This window comes from Gossypium raimondii, chromosome 3 (assembly GCF_025698545.1).
Source record: "Gossypium raimondii isolate GPD5lz chromosome 3, ASM2569854v1, whole genome shotgun sequence".
In the NCBI taxonomy this organism is placed as follows: Eukaryota; Viridiplantae; Streptophyta; class Magnoliopsida; order Malvales; family Malvaceae; genus Gossypium; species Gossypium raimondii.
Window position 1 is genome coordinate 48,574,982 of NC_068567.1, and position 18,517 is coordinate 48,593,498.

At 31.3% G+C, this 18,517-nt stretch overlaps 1 protein-coding gene across 1 annotated transcript; it reads left to right on the forward strand.

Annotated features, from left to right (window-relative positions):
• Nucleotides 1-7,877: 7,877 nt before the first annotated feature.
• Nucleotides 7,878-13,215, forward strand: LOC105794523 (U-box domain-containing protein 6). Its single transcript, XM_012623719.2, has 6 exons — nt 7,878-8,344; nt 9,469-9,567; nt 9,906-10,091; nt 10,285-10,392; nt 10,667-11,847; nt 12,120-13,215. Exons 2-6 carry the CDS (start codon nt 9,517-9,519, stop codon nt 12,913-12,915), a joined length of 2,322 nt encoding a protein of 773 aa, XP_012479173.1. The 5' UTR covers nt 7,878-8,344; nt 9,469-9,516; the 3' UTR covers nt 12,916-13,215.
• The last annotated feature ends 5,302 nt before the right edge of the window (nt 13,216-18,517 follow it).

The window sequence follows — 18,517 nt, forward strand, 5'->3', positions numbered from 1 at the left end:
CAAAGGAATCAAAATAACAGGGTAAAAATGAAATAAAATAAAAATACACAGGACTAATTTAAAAACATGCTAAAAAGCGGAAAAACCAAAATGGAAAATAACTCATTCCTTAAAAAACACGCGGATCTAACAGAGTTTGGGTCGGGTTGTCAGGCTAAGCGTCAAAATGGCGCCGTTTTAGGCGTTTGAAGTTCAAGCCCAAAACAACGTCGTATATGGCCCTATATAAATGAAAAAAAATTAAAACAAAAAAGCATTTCAAACTCTATTTAAAAAAAAACTCTACTTTTATTTTGTTCTCTCAAAATTTTCTCCCAATCCGGCCATAAGGCCGCGCACGTCCGCCGTGGCCACCGGTCATCGGCAACGGTGACTGCCGCCTCTGGTGGCCGAAAATTCAAAAAAGAAGCCTTCCGAATCCTTTCAAAGCCCTAGAAGTAGATCTGGGATTAAAATACCCAAGAGAAGACTAAAATCAAAAGAAAAAAAAAACGAAACCTTTCAATTTCTACCCACCCGGCGATGGTGCAAACAAGTAAAAACTTTCTTTTTTTGTTTTATGTTTTATATATATATTTGCTTCGAAAATAAAAAGATAAATGAACTACTCTTTTAGAAATTTTTTGTATTCTAATTTTCCTTGAATCTATTCGATTGCCCCTTTTAAAATACACATGATCGTTATGGCTTTTATAGCAAAAAAATATTACAAAATACTCGTTTTTATTTTCTCTTTTGCTATTTCTTTCTCTTTTGTTATTTCTTCTGTTCTACTTTCTGTCTTCTTTTGTTTTTTCTTTTGCAAGCGTTTGTGGCAAGGTCAATGGCGTTGGGGAGGCCGCGCCTTGCCATTTTGGTGAAACAATGGCAGGGAGGGACAATCATCGGGTGTTGTGTCTGCTGACATGGTCAGGACCAACGGCGGCTAGGGTTTTTTCTGATTAGTTTAAGCTTTTGGGCTTGGGCTTTTAAGGTTTTTAAGGTTAGCAGATTTAGGTTAGGGTAAATTGGGTAATGTATTTGGGACAGTATATTTTTGTAAATGGACTTGTTATTTTTTTGTTGTTTTGTTTATTGGGCCGGATAAAATTGACTTGTTACAAAAATCAATAAAAAAGATTAGATATGTGGTTGGATTTGAACCCACTCTAAATGCATTAATAAAAACTTAAATTTACCACTAAACCAAAGTTTTATTTTGATTTTTTCATTTTAATATTGTACATGCCTCATGGATATGTCATGATAGATTCAAACACTTGCCTCGGATCGACTTCCAGATCATAATTGCTCTAGTGAATAACTAAAGAAAAAATAGATAGAGAGATGAAAGATAGAAGAGAAAGAAATTAATTATAAGCATCTCTCATAGGTTCACTAAATACTGACTGATGGTGGGTCTCTTTGTATGTGTTGTCCGAAAAGAGGATGACTCAATGATTATTCGTTAGTTGGAACCCGAAGTAAGAATTTTGGTAGATAGGCTTGTATTTTATACATAGATAGAATAAGGCCATAAAATAAAGAAAGACAGAAAGAATGAAAGAGAATTCTTACTAATAGGTCCTTTGAATGATGAACAAATAATGATGTGTTCATTCATAAAAAATAAGATCAACCCCCATTGCGTATTGATACTTAACAGGTATAGAAGAGATCTGCTTCTATTTTTTCTTCTGAGCCGAATTCTTCCCTTAATTACTAATGGAATAGAATAAATATTAATCCTTTATTCAAAAGAATCCACCGAAAAGGGGAGGTATTCCAACGGACCTCCCTAGAAGGTAATTTTAATTAATGTGACCGGTTTCCCCTCCTTTGCAATCAGTTTCGCAACAACAACCGCTGCTCTAGCTAATTGTCCACCCCTTTCAAGTGTGATTTCTATGTTATAAATGGCCATGCCCAAGGGCATATCAGTTGAAAGAGATTCTCCTTTTTTATCGAACAATCAAAACCCCTTCTCAAACTGTACAAGCTTCTTCCAAAGCATACGGCTTTTTGGATATAGATGATGATATCTATACAAATGGATTAGTATAATTCTTATCATATAATTCTTATATATATTGTACAATGAAGTAACACATAAGTGGATATATAAGATCCCAAATCTGTCGAACCACTCATGTTATGATCTTCTACATCCTAGGTCTTCCTATTCTGTCATTTAGCTTATGTTGTTCACGTAGCATTCAGACCGAATGACTATGAAATTACGTCGATACTTCCACATATTATGGGTAACATAGGAGATATCTCTGTTTTTCCTCTGGAGAATCTTTAGAATTACCACTGCTTAGCTTTCAATTCGCCTCTGACCATCAAATGAAATGTGAAGTGTTATCATCATTAATTAGTTTCAGACTATACATTGTATTATTTGTTATATTTTATTTTGAAACACACCTTGTGATTTTTACACGCATACAAAAATGATAAAGTTTGTAAAAATAAAATAAAAATAGAGAAATTGTGAAACCTACCAAAGTTTCCTTTTCTAGCCTTATTATTTGTTTCGGAAGTACCGATATGTCGTCATTAAATGTGGGCATATTAGCATAGAATAATTCCATGGTTTATGGAATTCGATTATAAAATAAAGAAATAAACCAAGAATGTGCTAAGATTGCAATTTTTAATTTAAAAAAAAGAAGAAGGGAAATTAGAGTTAATGGAGGATGATATGGGATTGAGTATTTTGGTGGTTGGACACAATTAGAGGCTGATGAGAAAGTGGAGTTCTCTAATGCAAGTTTCAACACCATTACAGCCTTGTTGCAAGGTGATATGTGCTCCATTTGCTTTTCTAAATTATAATTTAATATTTTATTTAAAGTAAGTCTCATCTTTTAAATTAAGTTTTTAATATGGTTTTAATAATAATAATAATAATAATTCTTAAATAGTTATTAAAATTATAAATTTAATCACTTTTTGGCCTATATTTAATTCTTTTTAAGTATAGTAAATATATTATGCGATTTGTTAGAAAAATATATGTAAAAGACTAAGCCAAGTCCATTTAAGCTCGCTCATATTGTTTTTAATTTTTTAAAATTATATTATATTAAAATAATTTATATAATTTATTTATTTATTGAAATTTTATATAGTAGTCTTAACATTCTTATTAATAAACATAATTAACTCGTGCAAGAGATAAAAATTAGTGGTATATATATAAATCTATTTTAGATTGAATTATTTGTTTAATTTTAAAAATAAAAAAACTATTATCTAAATAAAATTAATATTTTAAAAACTATACAAGTCTTGACTACAACATTTAGGCTCGGACCAAGCAAAACCTAACCATACTTCTAAAATTTTATAACCTTTAGTTTTGTTTTTATATATATTATATGAAATTAAATATATAAGTTAATTAAAAAAAGTATGTTTTTTTTATATTTTTCCTTTTATTTCATGTTGCTTTTTTGTTGTTTACTCTTTTTCGTGCTAAATGAAGAAGGGAAAGAGAAATACGAGGATAATGCGTTTCCCCAACTTATAAATAGGAGGATAATGCGCTTCAGCGCACTCAAACTTATATTCTCTTACGTTGACAATAATGTCTATGCCAATCAAGTTAAGACTCAATCGGTTAAATTTAAATTTTTTAATATTATTAAAAAAAGTCATGTATCAACTATTAATTAGTTGGAAAAATATTTCTACTAAATAAAACGGTATGGGCCATAATAGTTATAAAAATATAAATTAGATTTTTTTTCAAAAAAATAAGATTAAATATCTAACTAATTTGAAGGTTACTTATTCCAACTTTTATTTTATACAACAATAATATAAAATATAATTCAAAAGATAATAATAATAATAATAACCAAACAGTAATAATTATAGGATCATATGATAAAATTTTTTAGTCTTTACACAAATAATAAAATTCCAAAGTTCCTTATAAATTAAATGAAATAAACTCAATAAAAATAAATAAAATTTTAATATAAAAATAAAATTACAACATTCTACATTCTACATTCCACATTCCACATTCCACATTCATATATTTTTATTTTCAATTTAATATATATATTTGAATACTCTCTGTATTTGTACAGAGAAATCAGATTTTCTTATTAAGTAAATAGTAAATGGTACATACCATTTTTACAAATTAAACCTCTCAGGAAATAGTAAAAAGATCTCCACGAAAAGGCCCCGACTTTGCTAGAGCGTGAATAGCACGCTCTGGAGATTTAAAGCGGAGACATAGGCTTGTTATTGCGATTACGATTGCATTATACGTGGTCTGATACTTTTGATTGCCAGCAGCGGTGAAAAATGTAAAAAAAAAACCTACAGGGAATTCCGTGAAAGTCGGATTCAAGCGGTGGGTAAAATAATTTTGCATTGGGTTGTCAGTTAAAATCGGTGGTTAAAACATACCCACGTGGGTGAGCTAGTAGTTCCCACGTATTATATTATTGTTTTAATATAAATATATTGTTGATTGAATTTTAGATTGGTTGGTATTATTATTTTCACATTAACATAGAAGATATAAATTCAAATATGTTTAAGCTTCTAATATTCACTTTAAACATTTAAAACTTTTGAATATTTTAAGTATTGTACTAAAAAAAATAAAGTCATTCAATTATTAGTAAATTTACACATTGATTACTTAATTTCAAAAAGTTACAAGCCTATCATTCAACTACTCAAACGTTGTTTTTTCTAGTCACTAGCATGTTAACTTCATTTAGTTAAACTTGAAACCTTAACAAATAAGCTATTCGATCTCCATCCACCGTCAATGGATGGTCGCTTGACTCTAATATATTCCTCTTTTCAACAACATTTTCTCCTTGACTGTTTGGATTGAATCTTTGTCATTTGAATTAATCGAATCTGGTATGTTTGACTTATTGGGGTTTATTGAAATAAGAGAATTTCTTCTTTTTATTTTTATTTTTTTTATTTTTGTTTGTTTTGAATGCAGATGTGGTGATATTTAATTATTGGTCCAAGGCAAGAGTGTGTGAATAGCTTGATTGTGGAGGTTCTTAGGGGTGAGCATTCGATTGAATTGAGTGAAAAAATTTCGAGTTAATCAAGTTCACGAGTCTTATTTTATCATTCTAATTTAATTTGAAAATTTTTTCGAATCGAGTCAAGTAGAATGGAATTGGAGTTGAGTCGAATCGAATCGATTGAAATTCGAGTTAAATTAAAAAAATAAACATATCAAATAAAAATATTGCTACAATATAACTAATTCCATGTTAGAGTACATAAATTTGAAACCATATATATTTGAAAAAAATTTCAAAGCAAAATAATAAAAATAATAAGATACTTGAGTATGATAAATTTTATTTTTTTCGAGTTTTGCTCACTGCTAGATATTCTTGAGTTAGAGGTGAGGCACGGGGTTGGCAATGGCTTTGCTAGGACTACAGGCTTGAGTTGTTATTAATATTGTTTGGATTATTAAGGAGTAACGTTGACAAATTGAGTGACCAAAGTGTAACCTTAAAAATTTACTAATAGTTTAGTGACCAACTCGTAACATTTTGAAATCGAGCGAACAAAATATAAACTTACTAATAATCGAATAACCTTGATTATATCCACAAAACTATTGTTGTAAAAAAAAATTAATATATATAATAATTGAATTTTTAATAAATAGATAATTTAAAAAATTAAATTTACTTAAAATCTGATGTGGATAATCTATGATTATAATGTAAACATTACAATTAAATAAAATTTATAAAAGATTATGAAAATATATAAAGCGGTTGTTAGAGATTAATATATAATAGATACAGGTTTGGTTTGAGACTATGAGTGGCAAAAACCTGCAAAAAGTTTAGTGGACACCATGGAATTAGAAACAAAACTAAGGCACTAAGAAAGTATAATATAGAAAATAAAACATGTATTACTTAAAAAAAGATTTGGGCACAAAATCCACTTGTTAATTTTATAATAATAGTCAGAAGATACAGTATATTACTTTATTTATGGTATTAATAAAATCTTTGATTAATTTATCGTTACAAGTTAATCAAATATTAACTCATTTAGAAAATAATTAATATGTCCTCAATTGAGTCGATACTTTTTGAGTTGATGTAATTAGGAAAATTACAAGAATGTCATTCGTAATTAGAATAAGTTATATCATTCGAGGGTATTTTAATATTTTTATTTTAATAAAATGAATTAAAATATGCATATTGTGGAATTTGAATCGACGTCAATTAGGTTAGTAAAACTTTAAAATTACTACTCAACCAATACTTCATTTTGATGTTTTCATACATTTTATTTTAATATGCATAATTTATTACATTCATTTCGTTTTACTCATAATTTAATCTAATTTTATTTTAATATTGTACATATTTCATGTGTTATTATGATTGATTAATTAATTTCAAACCATACCTTTCATTATTTATTGTATGCTATTTTTAAACAAACATATGTTTTCTAAATCAGTGGTTTCTACACGCATATGCGTGTAATTGGTTCTAGTATAGATAATGTCACTGGTTGCATTGGTATCACAAGTTAATTTGATATTTACTTTTTAAAATTGAATTTTAATATTGATTTTTTCACTAACTTGATAACTTTTGACGTGCTAAAGAAAAATGAAAATAATCGTCAAACAATTGGAGTGCATTTAATATTCTTAATAATATTTATTTATCTATTTTGAATTTTTTATTCACAAGTCAAATTATTTTATTTTAATTTCGTATACATCTGCATATGCATTGTTATTGTTATTAATTTCAAACTTTAGGTTTTATTATTATCATATGTTATTCTAAATGTATTATTTTCATATATCTGTTAATCACGATTTGAAATTCTAAGAGATACCTTTTATTTGTAAAATAATAATTAAAGCAGTGTGAGTATTAATATCAATCATTATTAATGTAACGTTCAATCACTTTAATCGAAATCAAAATCATCAAGTTTGAGTTTATAGTTTTGTAATGACACTTGAAACTTTTAATCTAATTAATTAGGAAATAATAAAGATATTAAAATTTTAATAAAATAATTGTTTATCATGATTTATACAAATAATTTATTTTTGGGTATTCTATACTGTATTTTTACGTCACTTGTATGAATATAAACTAAATCATGACATCAATTACGTGAATTAAAAAATATGTAAAAATATATTTAATTAATTTTTAATAAAAATTAAATCAAGCTTTGATTAAAAACAATTTATGGGTTTTTTATATATGTTATATTAAAACAAAATATTAATATAACTTATTTAGTAAAAATCAAAATTATTTAATTAAATTGTTTCTCATATATGCGTAATACCACCGTTGGTGGAGCTTTTAACTCTACAATTTAAGATTTAATACATGATACAAATAAACTTAAAAATTGACATATAGAATACTTGTTAATCCTTTTATTTTATTTACAACAATATATCAAATAAATTATTTATTTTAATATTGACTCAAAATGCATAACAACGAGTTTTAAACTTCATCAAGAGTCATCAAATTATTTTCCAATTATAGAGTATAAATATAAACAAATTATTTTTGAAAATTATTGACATCACATTACTACTGTTGATGATAAATAAATTATTAAAAATATTTTTAAAAATTTAAACATATATAATATAAAGGTTTGAAATAGAGAATTTTCTTATTTAAAGAAAAAAGGAAGACATTTCATAGCTTCAAAAAGTCGATAATTTTAATTGAGGGGATATTTAACAAAAAGCTGAAGAAAGTTACCGCTTAAAGAGGACAAAGAAAAAGAAGAAAAAAAAAAGGGTAATGACATTTAATCATTTATTTATGGCAGATCAGCTAACCGACAAACGAGGAGGTCGGCAATTGTCGGCCGGCGAACCAGCTGAGACACAAACGAAGAAATCCAAACTCCAAATTTCAAAAAATCTCTTTTTTTTTTCTTTTAAAATTCTTCTAATTAAACAATTAAACATTATTCCTTCCCCCCCCCCCCCCTCAAAATTATTCACTCTACTTCCCATCTCACAGTTCCCTTTTTTCCTTTTAATTTCAATTTTAATTCCTCTTAAAATTAAAAAACATATATTTCTCCATTATTATTTCTTCCCATTTACCCTATTTTCAATACCCAAACTCCCATTTTTCTCTTTCCCTCATTCCTTTCTCTTTACTCTGAGAAATTCGCTACTTGGGGCGACGAATTTTCGAATCCAAAAACCTAACTGAACAATAAGATGTGGAGCATCGGAACCCCTTATTCCCTGTTTGGCTCTTCTTTTTTACTCTAAATGCTCTTTTATATGAACCCTCATTGGCTATCTCCATTTTTTCCGGTATGTTCATTTTTCCCAGCCCAAACTCGGATTCAATCTCATATTAATCTTTCTTCACAATAAAATTAAAGTTATTTTCATATCCGATTCCTTTTAGCGGTACCTGACTTTTAAATGGATTTTTTTTCTTTTGTAATTACATTTTGGTGTGTTGCTATGTTTCGCATCTCCGTAAGAAAATTCGTGTCTTTTCTTTTTTCCTGTTATAAATTATTGTACTTTGCTTCGTCTTTTTATTTACTATGTTTGTGGGTTTTCTGGATTTTGCCTTTTTTTGGAATATCGATTAAAGCTGATGGTGATTCTTGTGTCTTGTCTCGGTTTAAAATCTCTGGGTTTTTCATAAGGTCATTTTCTAAACAATCTTAGATTGTTTTTTTTTTCTTTTTCCATTTAAACAATATTCTTTTGATTTAACTGTTTCGTTACTTCTGTTGACAATCTTGAATTTTCATTTGTTTGATGAGATGTCTAAATCAAATTGTTTGTTCCGTCTTAAAACCAATCATAAGTTGTTTATTTTCTTATTATAAGTCTTCTCTCCGAATCTCGGTCTTCCTGTGTTTGATGAAATGTCTAGATCAATGTCAAAGCTCTGAATTTTTCTTGTTTCTTTCCTAAATGTAGTATTGGTTGATTTTTTTCGACTTCTCAATCATGTCCAGATCACTAGCTTATTCAAGAATGTTCGTATTGCCTTTTGTGCTTCTTTTATGTGGAGCTTTTTTCCTATAATTTCACTTATAGGTGAAGAAGTTTTCGGAAAGTATTCATGCATAAATACATACATATACATAAAGTTTGAAGAAATTTTAGGAACTATTGAACTGAGGTCTCGAACTGAGGCTAATATTTCATTTGCTTTGTTGACGTGCATACTTTTAGTAAAATTGAAGTTTATAAAGTTTTGAGTTCATTGCAATGCAACAAAGAGAGGTTGAGAAATGTTTTATTGCTATTCTTGATGTGGGGTTGTTCTCGAAGTTTTGTGTCAATAGTAAAGGGAATAAAACTTTGGAGTTGTCTATTTAATTTGAACTTTTTATTCTGTTGTTTTTGAACTATTATTTGGTGGTTAGTTTATCCTATCTGACTCTGTTCTATTTTTTCCTATTGGATTGCAGTTGATATAGATTTGCATTTTAGTGGTTTCTTGCATTGAATGCAAGATTATGGATATTTCTGAGGTTGAAGAGAACCTATTTGTGGGCAGTGATGCCAAGGTATGAATTTGATAGCATTTGGATATGTTAAATTTGAAGTATTGGAACTAATATTTTCTACACTTGCTGTTTAATTTCTTAATTCTAATTATTTTCACTATAATAGGGATATGCCTGCTAGTTATTATTATTATTATTATTATTATTATTTGGCAGCAATCATCTCTTAAGTTTATAATGTTTCAACTGTTTTACTTAAAATCGAAGACCTTTTGTTTTCCAGCTAGTTCTTATACTTGAATCTTGTTTTTTTTTTTGTGAGCGTGTTTTTGGGACAAAGAGATGAAAATTGCTTAATATTAATAGTTTTCTTACTTTTTGATTTTTTCCTTGTGTAGTTACATGGCGAGATGTGCAAGATACTATCTGCAATTTATTGCAAAGTCTTATCCATATTCCCTTCCTTGGAAGCGGCACGGCCTAGGAGCAAATCTGGCATTCAGGCCTTATGTTCATTGCATATAGCACTAGAGAAGGCAAAGAATGTCCTTCAACATTGTTCAACATGTAGTAAACTTTACTTGGTAAGAATTTCATTCATGCAAACACAGACGCAGGATATATGCATATATAATTTTATATGTATTCATGTCTATGCTTAGACTTGTTCGTTTAATTGATACATTCACTAAATGATTTTCATTGTTTCGGTTGCTTTCAACCTTTTTTATTCTCTCTTAGTGAATGTTTAATCATGGTTGTATTCTTCTCATGTAGGCTATTACTGGAGATTCTGTTCTTTTAAAATTTGAGAAGGCAAAATGTGCTCTTATTGACAGTCTTAGGCGTGTAGAAGATATAGTTCCACAGTCCATTGGATGTCAGGTAATAATTTCCCCTTTCATAGTTTCAGGTTGAAAAGATAAATTAATTTTTGGGCGTATGGGTCTATATTTGCAAGCAGTTTCTCATGTCATTGTGCTGCTGGTGTTTTATCCACATTATTTCAGTGCATCTCTATAAGTCCTGACGCTTGATGTTTAAATCAAGAAGACTTTAAAACTGTTTAGGAAATATGCAGTGTCATATCCCTCCAATATGATCCTTCCACTGTTGCTTTTCTTTGTATGCTCATAGTATTCCGAATTATTTCCTTCAGATTTTGGAGATTGTAAGTGAACTTGAGGGGACTGTTTTCTCACTCGATCTGTTAGAGAAGCAAGTTGGTGACGAAATGATCACATTACTCCAGCACGGGAGAAAATTTGATGACTGTAATGACAATAATGAGCTAGAGTCTTTTCACCAGGCTGCAACTAGACTTGGTATAACTTCTTCTAGAGCAGCCCTAACTGAAAGAAGGGCTCTTAAGAAGCTGATAGAGAGAGCTCGTGCAGAGGAAGATAAGAGGAAGGAATCTATTGTGGCTTATCTTTTGCACCTCATGAGAAAATACTCCAAGTTGTTTCGGAGTGAGGTTTCAGATGATAATGATTCACAGGGTTCAACACCTTGTTCCCCCACTGTTCTAGGTTCTCTTGAGGATGGAGGGTCTGGTGGTAATGGCCAGGCATTTGAGCGGCAGCTATCGAAGCTTAGCTCGTTCAATTTCAAGCCAAATATTAGGAGATCTGGGCAGATACCCATTCCACCCGAAGAATTAAGATGTCCAATATCTTTGCAGCTTATGTATGATCCAGTCATAATTGCCTCTGGACAGACATATGAAAGGATCTGTATTGAGAAATGGCTTGGTGATGGGCATGACACCTGCCCGAAGACTCAACAGAGACTTCCACATCTCTCTTTAACTCCCAATTATTGTGTTAAGGGTCTCATTGCTAGTTGGTGTGAACAAAATGGAGTTCCTAATCCTGATGGCCCCCCAGAGTCTCTTGATCTTAACTATTGGAGACTGGCATTGTCTGAGTCAGAGACTGCAAATACAAGATCAGTGGATAGTGTTGGCTTTTGCAACTTAAAAGGGGTTAAGGTCGGTCCTCTTGAGGAGAGTGGTACCATTGAAGAAATAGAAGGAAAAGAAGCTGAGAATGAGCATCCATGCGTGCAGGAAGAAGTTTCTGAGCTTAATGTACTTGAAAGATATCAGGATTTGCTATCTGTTCTGAATGAAGAAGAGAACTTGAGGAAAAGGTGCAAAGTTGTGGAACAAATCAGGCTTTTGCTGAAAGACGATGAGGAGGCCAGGATTTTTATGGGGGCTAATGGCTTTGTTGAAGGATTATTGCAATTTCTAGATTCAGCTGTGCGTGAAGGGAATGCAATGGCTCAGGAAATTGGGGCAATGGCTCTCTTTAACCTTGCAGTCAACAATAACAGGTTTGTTTGTCAATTTTTGCATCTGCTTAGTTAAATCTGGTCATTGATATTTGTGAGCAATAGCTGCTGCTACTCTTTTGACTTATTAAATGGATACACCAAATGGTCATTGTTGGAGAAAGGACCGTATCAAATGAATAGGAGGGGAAAAAACATTTCTTTTTTTTTCATTTTAACGCTGTATCTTGATGATTGATTCTCATTAATATTAGTAACTGTTGAGCTGAATCTTATTTAGTTTTCTTGGTTTGTTTTTTTCTTAAAAAAATCAGGAACAAGGAATTGATGCTAGCAGCTGGAGTGATTTTATTGTTAGAGGATATGGTTTCAAACTCCAATGCCCATGAATCAGCCACTGCTCTCTATCTTAATCTCTCGTGCCTTGAGCAAGCCAAGTCTATCATAGGCTCAAGTAAGGCTGTCCCATTTTTAGTCCAGCTACTTGGAAGTGAAACTGATCCACAGTGCAAGCTTGATGCCCTTCACACTCTTTATAACCTCTCTACTGTGCACTCTAATATCCCCAGCCTTCTTTCTGCTGGCATAGTTAATGGCCTACAGCCACTTGTGATCTCAGGTGACAATGCCTGGGCAGAGAAATCTATTGCAGTTTTACTAAACTTAGCTGCAAGTCAAGCAGGAATATCTGAGATGGTTTCAGCCTGTGGTCTCATTAGCGATCTGGCATCTGTATTGGATACTGGAGAATTGATCGAGCAAGAGCAAGCTGTTTCATGCCTTCTACTTCTTTGTAACGGAAGTGAGAAATGCTGTCAAATGGTCCTACAGGAAGGTGTGATTCCGGCCTTGGTATCGATTTCAGTAAACGGGACGACAAGAGGGAGGGAGAAGTCGCACAAACTTCTGATGCTCTTTCGTGAGCAACGGCAACGAGATCATCCACCAGCAGATGCAAACATGAGTATAGAAACCAGTCAAGATCCAATGCCTGCAACAGCCACGGCTCAAGAATCCAACCCACCATGTAAGTCAGTATCGAGGAAAAAAATGGGGAGAGCCTTGAGCTTTCTATGGAAGAGCAAGAGCTACTCTGTTTACCAGTGTTAAAAGCTTGACAAGCTATTGTAAATTTCCCGTTGTATCTTCTTTTCTAGTTCTCTTGTCCTATTCCAATGGACAGTATTTTCCCTTCCCTTTTCGTTTTCTTTCCTTTATTTTTGGGGGTTATGATAGAGAAGCAGAAATGTACAGGCCCTTTGTAATCTATGGATTTTTGGCTTTTTTTTTCTTTCTAGTTTTTAATAGTACACGTACTTCATGTATGTAATAATTAAGGGTTAGATTATCTTCAGAACACTTCGTTGTTGCTCCACGTGAATATTTACTTATATTTTCTTTTTGGGCTAACGAGGAGTTTAACCATTGTTCCATGTTGGTAATATTTACTTGGATTATAAATCTTATATTATAGTTTTAATAGTAAAATAGTTCTCTCATTATAAAAATAAGTAACTTGGACGAGAAGGAAATTAAAATAGTAGTGATAGTTATTGTGGGAGGAAATTAAATATGGTAGTATTGGAATATCTTTCTGGATTTAATCATTAATGAGATATAATAAGCGGACTAGACGGTAGTCCAAAAATAATGACATTAATCTTTTAATTGACTTAAAATTAAGAGTTAAATAATAAAAAATTATATAAATTAAATGATAATATTAAATAAATTTTTATCTTTAGGTAAAATAATTTAAAATTTAAAATATATGTGAATTCCTTAAATCATAGTTTATAGTTTATAAGAAATTTCTTTTACTTGATTGATTGATACCTTAGAATGGTCACCTTCAAGCCTTTCCAAGTCTCTTCATATATTAATAAGTTCTCTAAAAGGAAAATTTTAAAGTCAAAGTTCTCTTTAAAATCTCACAAAATTTTTTTTAAATATTTTTAACTGAATAAAGGAGGGTTAAACTTGTTTTAAGAGCAAGTCACCACGACAGTTAAAGCAATACACATTCATTCAAGATCAAGTATAGACAACCCTTAGATCGAAGCTCAACTGAAGTGAAAGATCAAATGAATTTTATTTTTAATCAAGAAATCTACTTGGTGTAGCCTGACCAATCGGCGGCACTAGACTGAAATGTGATGACCTAAAATATTTAGGGACCTGATATGTAAATTTATCATTTTGATTGAAAAGCTTTTAGGGTGCTGCCTGAAAGCTTGGTGGCATCAAAGTTCAAAAGGGTAAATTGCTTCATAAGCCCTTCTTGTTTATTATTTCTTTTTATTTCCCTTCAACACAAAAAATATAGAGGCCTCTTACCAATTAGTCCAAAATATTTATTTTACTAAAAAGTATTTTTTGTAAAAAAGTTGATTCCAACTGGAAATTCTTTTAAAGTTAATAAATAAAATGTCTCCAATTTTCAAAGTCAAAATTCGACTCAAATTTGTGTGCACACCTATCTATATATAATAAATATAATTATAATTATGTGAAATAATAACTAACAGTTATAAAATTTATATTTATATAAAATTTTATTTAAATTATATTTTGTTGAGTATTGAAAATGTTCAGAGGATTGGGATAATGATTCATACAAAGGATGTGCGGAGAGTCAGCTAAGGTCGTGATGGTGTGGTTGAGGAGTCTTTCTAGATGTTGAAGATGTACTTAGAAGAATGATAAGAAAAAAAATGGAGGAAGAAGAATACCTCTCATTGAAATGGGATAGGAGTATTTATAGGTGGAGGAGAGTCTTTCTAGATGTCGAAGATATACTTAGAAGAATGATAAGAAAAAAAGTGGAGGAAGAAGAATACCTATCCTTAAGGTGGGAGAGGAGTATTTGTAGGTAGAGGAGAGTCCACTCTCTCGTTCTCAAGTCTTGACATGTATATGAGGTAAGTCCAATCATGGTCAGCCATCTAGGAAGCACTTAACCCTTAGATAGGTGGTGATGTGACAAGGTAGGCCGCATGTGAGGTACCACGTGCCCCGTACGTATAAAAGGGCACGACACTTGTCTCCATGTGTTGTGTTTGCACATTCTCAAGTGTTAGGCGATTTCTCATATGGGCAAGGTGATGATAAAGGTGGTGGTGAGGTAGTGGCATCAGGTTGTCGTAGCGAGCACTATTATGATGAGATACTTAAAACTCTTACCCCCTCCCTCGATTGAGGGGTAAGTTATAAAGTAAACATACATTGGCTTGGTATTGAAATTTTAAATGGCGGTTATGATGGTTTGCCAAGTGGTTAATACAGATTAGCTTCGAGAAACATTGTGTCTTTTGAAGCTTCCCTTATATGCTTTAACTTTGGCTATAAATAAGTTAAATTAATTCTTTTAAAGGACTTGTAACACCCCTAACCCGTATCTGTCGTCGGAATAGTGTTTTGGAGCCTTACCGAATAAATGTAATCTAAATGATTTATTTCAAAACATTTCAATAATTATAATATAATCCATCATTAAACATGCATAACGTCCCTTATTCAAGATTTCGAGGCCTTAGAATCACTTTAGAAACGATTCGGGACTAAATCGGAAACATTTGAAAAATTTAGGAAAAAGTTAGAAAAATTTCAACTGCAGGGGTCACACACCCTTGTGGCCAGGCCATGTAACTCTCTGACTTGGGTCACACGCCCATGTGTGTTGCCCGTGTGTGACATACACCTGTGTGGCTAGGCCGTGTGCACCTAAAAGTACCTTAAAACTCAAGTTTACCATTTCCTACTTACTTGGGTACTAAGCAACTCAAAAACCATTTGATTAACCTATTCAAAACATGATCAAACATACTCAAAACACACCAAAATAATCATCCTAGGTGCCTAACCAATGTACCCTCATTGGTACCACATTTATATCATCAAAACATATCATTAATGCATCATTCAAATCAATATTTTAAGTAAACCAATTCATTCAAATTAACCTAACTTATAACTACCTAAATATCAAGCTTAAGTACACATACACATCACAAGCAATGATTCCAAAGTAACATGTCAATTTTTGGCTTCAAACACAAACATATAATTATATACTCAAACCAACATTACACTTATAACTCCATTTACAAACCATTCACAAAATAACTATCAACTAAGACATCCTAGGTACATGTCATCACAAAAGGTAAACATCACCACATTTGAGATCGAGATCGTTGTTGGATGCTGAGTCGAGATCAAAAGAGAAGTACCTAACTTGCGCACGGAAAACAAAATCGTACGCTGAGTAAAACTCAGTGATATTCCTATAATCTGAACAATTAAAGACATAATGATACAAGAATGCATAATTTGAACTATACAATCATACTATTGTCTAAGCTCACAACTATCATATACCATCATTTCAAGTTCAAGCATATTACCATATCATTTCATACTATACTTAATTTTCACATGCTATCATATTTGATTTGTTTAACAAATATCTCAATTCACATCACTTGCTATATAAATAGTTTTTCACATACCAATCCACATTTGTTTATACAATGACATTATCCATTTCATATTCAATTCATGAGTACATAACTCATGTATTTCATTTAATCACAACATATCTCATTTTTCATGTTTCTATTCACTATTTCATTATATTTCACATACCATGTCATTCAATATCGATCATAGAACTTTATTATTTAATTACGCCTATTAACAGGACTCAGACTCGGACGGATACACGAATTCAACCAACACACCAGTTTGGCACCCAGTGCCTCATCGGATAAATTAGAAGTAATAAATGCACCCAGCGCTATATAAATTGACACCTAGTGTCGTTTAAACTGAAGCAAATTGGCACCCAGTGCCTTATCAACTCGAAGTCGAAGAAGTCCCTGAACTTTTCCTATCCTATGGCATGCCATCTATATCCTACTCAACCCGATACAGTTAATAGGGTTTCATTTCACTTTTCAAATACAACCAATATCCAATTCTCATATTTGCACATATATTCTATGGCATGCCATCTATATCCTACTCAACCCGATACAGTTAATAGGGTTTCATTTCACTTTTCAAATACAACCAATATCCAATTCTCATATTTGCACATATATTCATTTCAATTTAAATAATTAATACATTCATAATGTATATACCAATTTAATCAATTTCAATCAACTATAATATCAATTCACTATCAAAATGCCAAATACTCACCTCAACCACTTACCATATGCATTAAATCGAATTACAACAATTAACAACTAGGTTCGGATTTATAGAAATACAAATTGTGAATTCCGAGCTGTTCGACGTCGATTTTATCCTTCCCCTTTTTAGTTGAGGATTCTGATACGACGTTAGCTACAGAATTAAAATAATTAAAATACATCAATACAACACAATTAAATTTCACATTGAATATTTCAATTTTTACTCAATATTTGCTTAAATTCCAATTTAGTCACTAAACCGAAACTAATTTTTATTCTTCATAATTAACTCTATATTTTCATAAATTTCACTTTAAACTAAATTTAACTCCATATTTTTAATTAAACCCTTAAATTTCAAAATTTTCACAATTTAGTCCCTATTACACAAAATTTACAATTTATTCTACAATTTAATCCTTCTCTATTTCTAGCTTAAAAATCTATCAATTTAATCTCTAATACTAAAACTATTCAACATTAACAACATTTAAAATCTTAATAAATGTTAAAATTTCAACATGGGTCAAGTAGTACTTAACATCGAGATTCCAAAAATATAAAAATTACAAGAAAAGAGACTAAATTAACTAACCGATTGAAGTTTGAATATCAAACACCCTTAGGCCGTGGGTTCTTTCTTCTCTGCTTTTCTCTCTTTCTTTTTCTTTCTTTTCTTTTTAATTTGCATGTTCTCTTTCTTTCTTTTATTTTGTTTTATTATACTTTATTTTATTAATAATATAACATATATACATATAGATTTCTACAATTCAATAAGGGCTTCACCTCTTTTCTCTATAAATTGATGTGTAACACCCCAAACCCGGCCTAGACGTTATGGTCGAATCTGGCGTGTCACATTGAAGTTTCTTTCAAAAATTTGACTTGTTGGTAAAAATTCGTTTCTAGGTTAAAAAAAACGCCTTTATTATTATTTAACAAATCGTCTAGCCAAAACGTTTGCCTTGTTATCTGCTATTGTTATAATAGGTTGATCTAAAATCACGGAAGCTTTTGAAACTCTATAGGCTAGAAATTCCTCACAACCCTTGTGAACCAGTTTTTCAGCCCTTAATGCAGAGATCACATTAGACAGAAAGTCCCTTCGCTCCCTAATCACAACCACCTCCCCATCCTCGGTAGTCTTCAACACCATACGCTTAACAGCATAATCCAAACTTACACGGTGTTTTACCAACCAATCCATCCCCAATATTAGGTCGAATTCACCAAACGGTAGCTCCACCAAATCCGCTAGAAATATAACTCTTTGAACCTCTAGGGGCACATCTCTGAACAACTTGACTATCCTTACTGACTGCCCCAGTAGACTTAACACAGTCATCTAATTACCAGTATTCTCACACATGATACCCAAGGTGCCAGACACAGTGCATGCAATATATGAATGCGTAGACCCTATATCAATCAAAGTAGTGTAAGGTACATTATGAATTAGGAACGTACCAGTTATAACATCTGGAGTGTCACCATTCTCTCGGCGA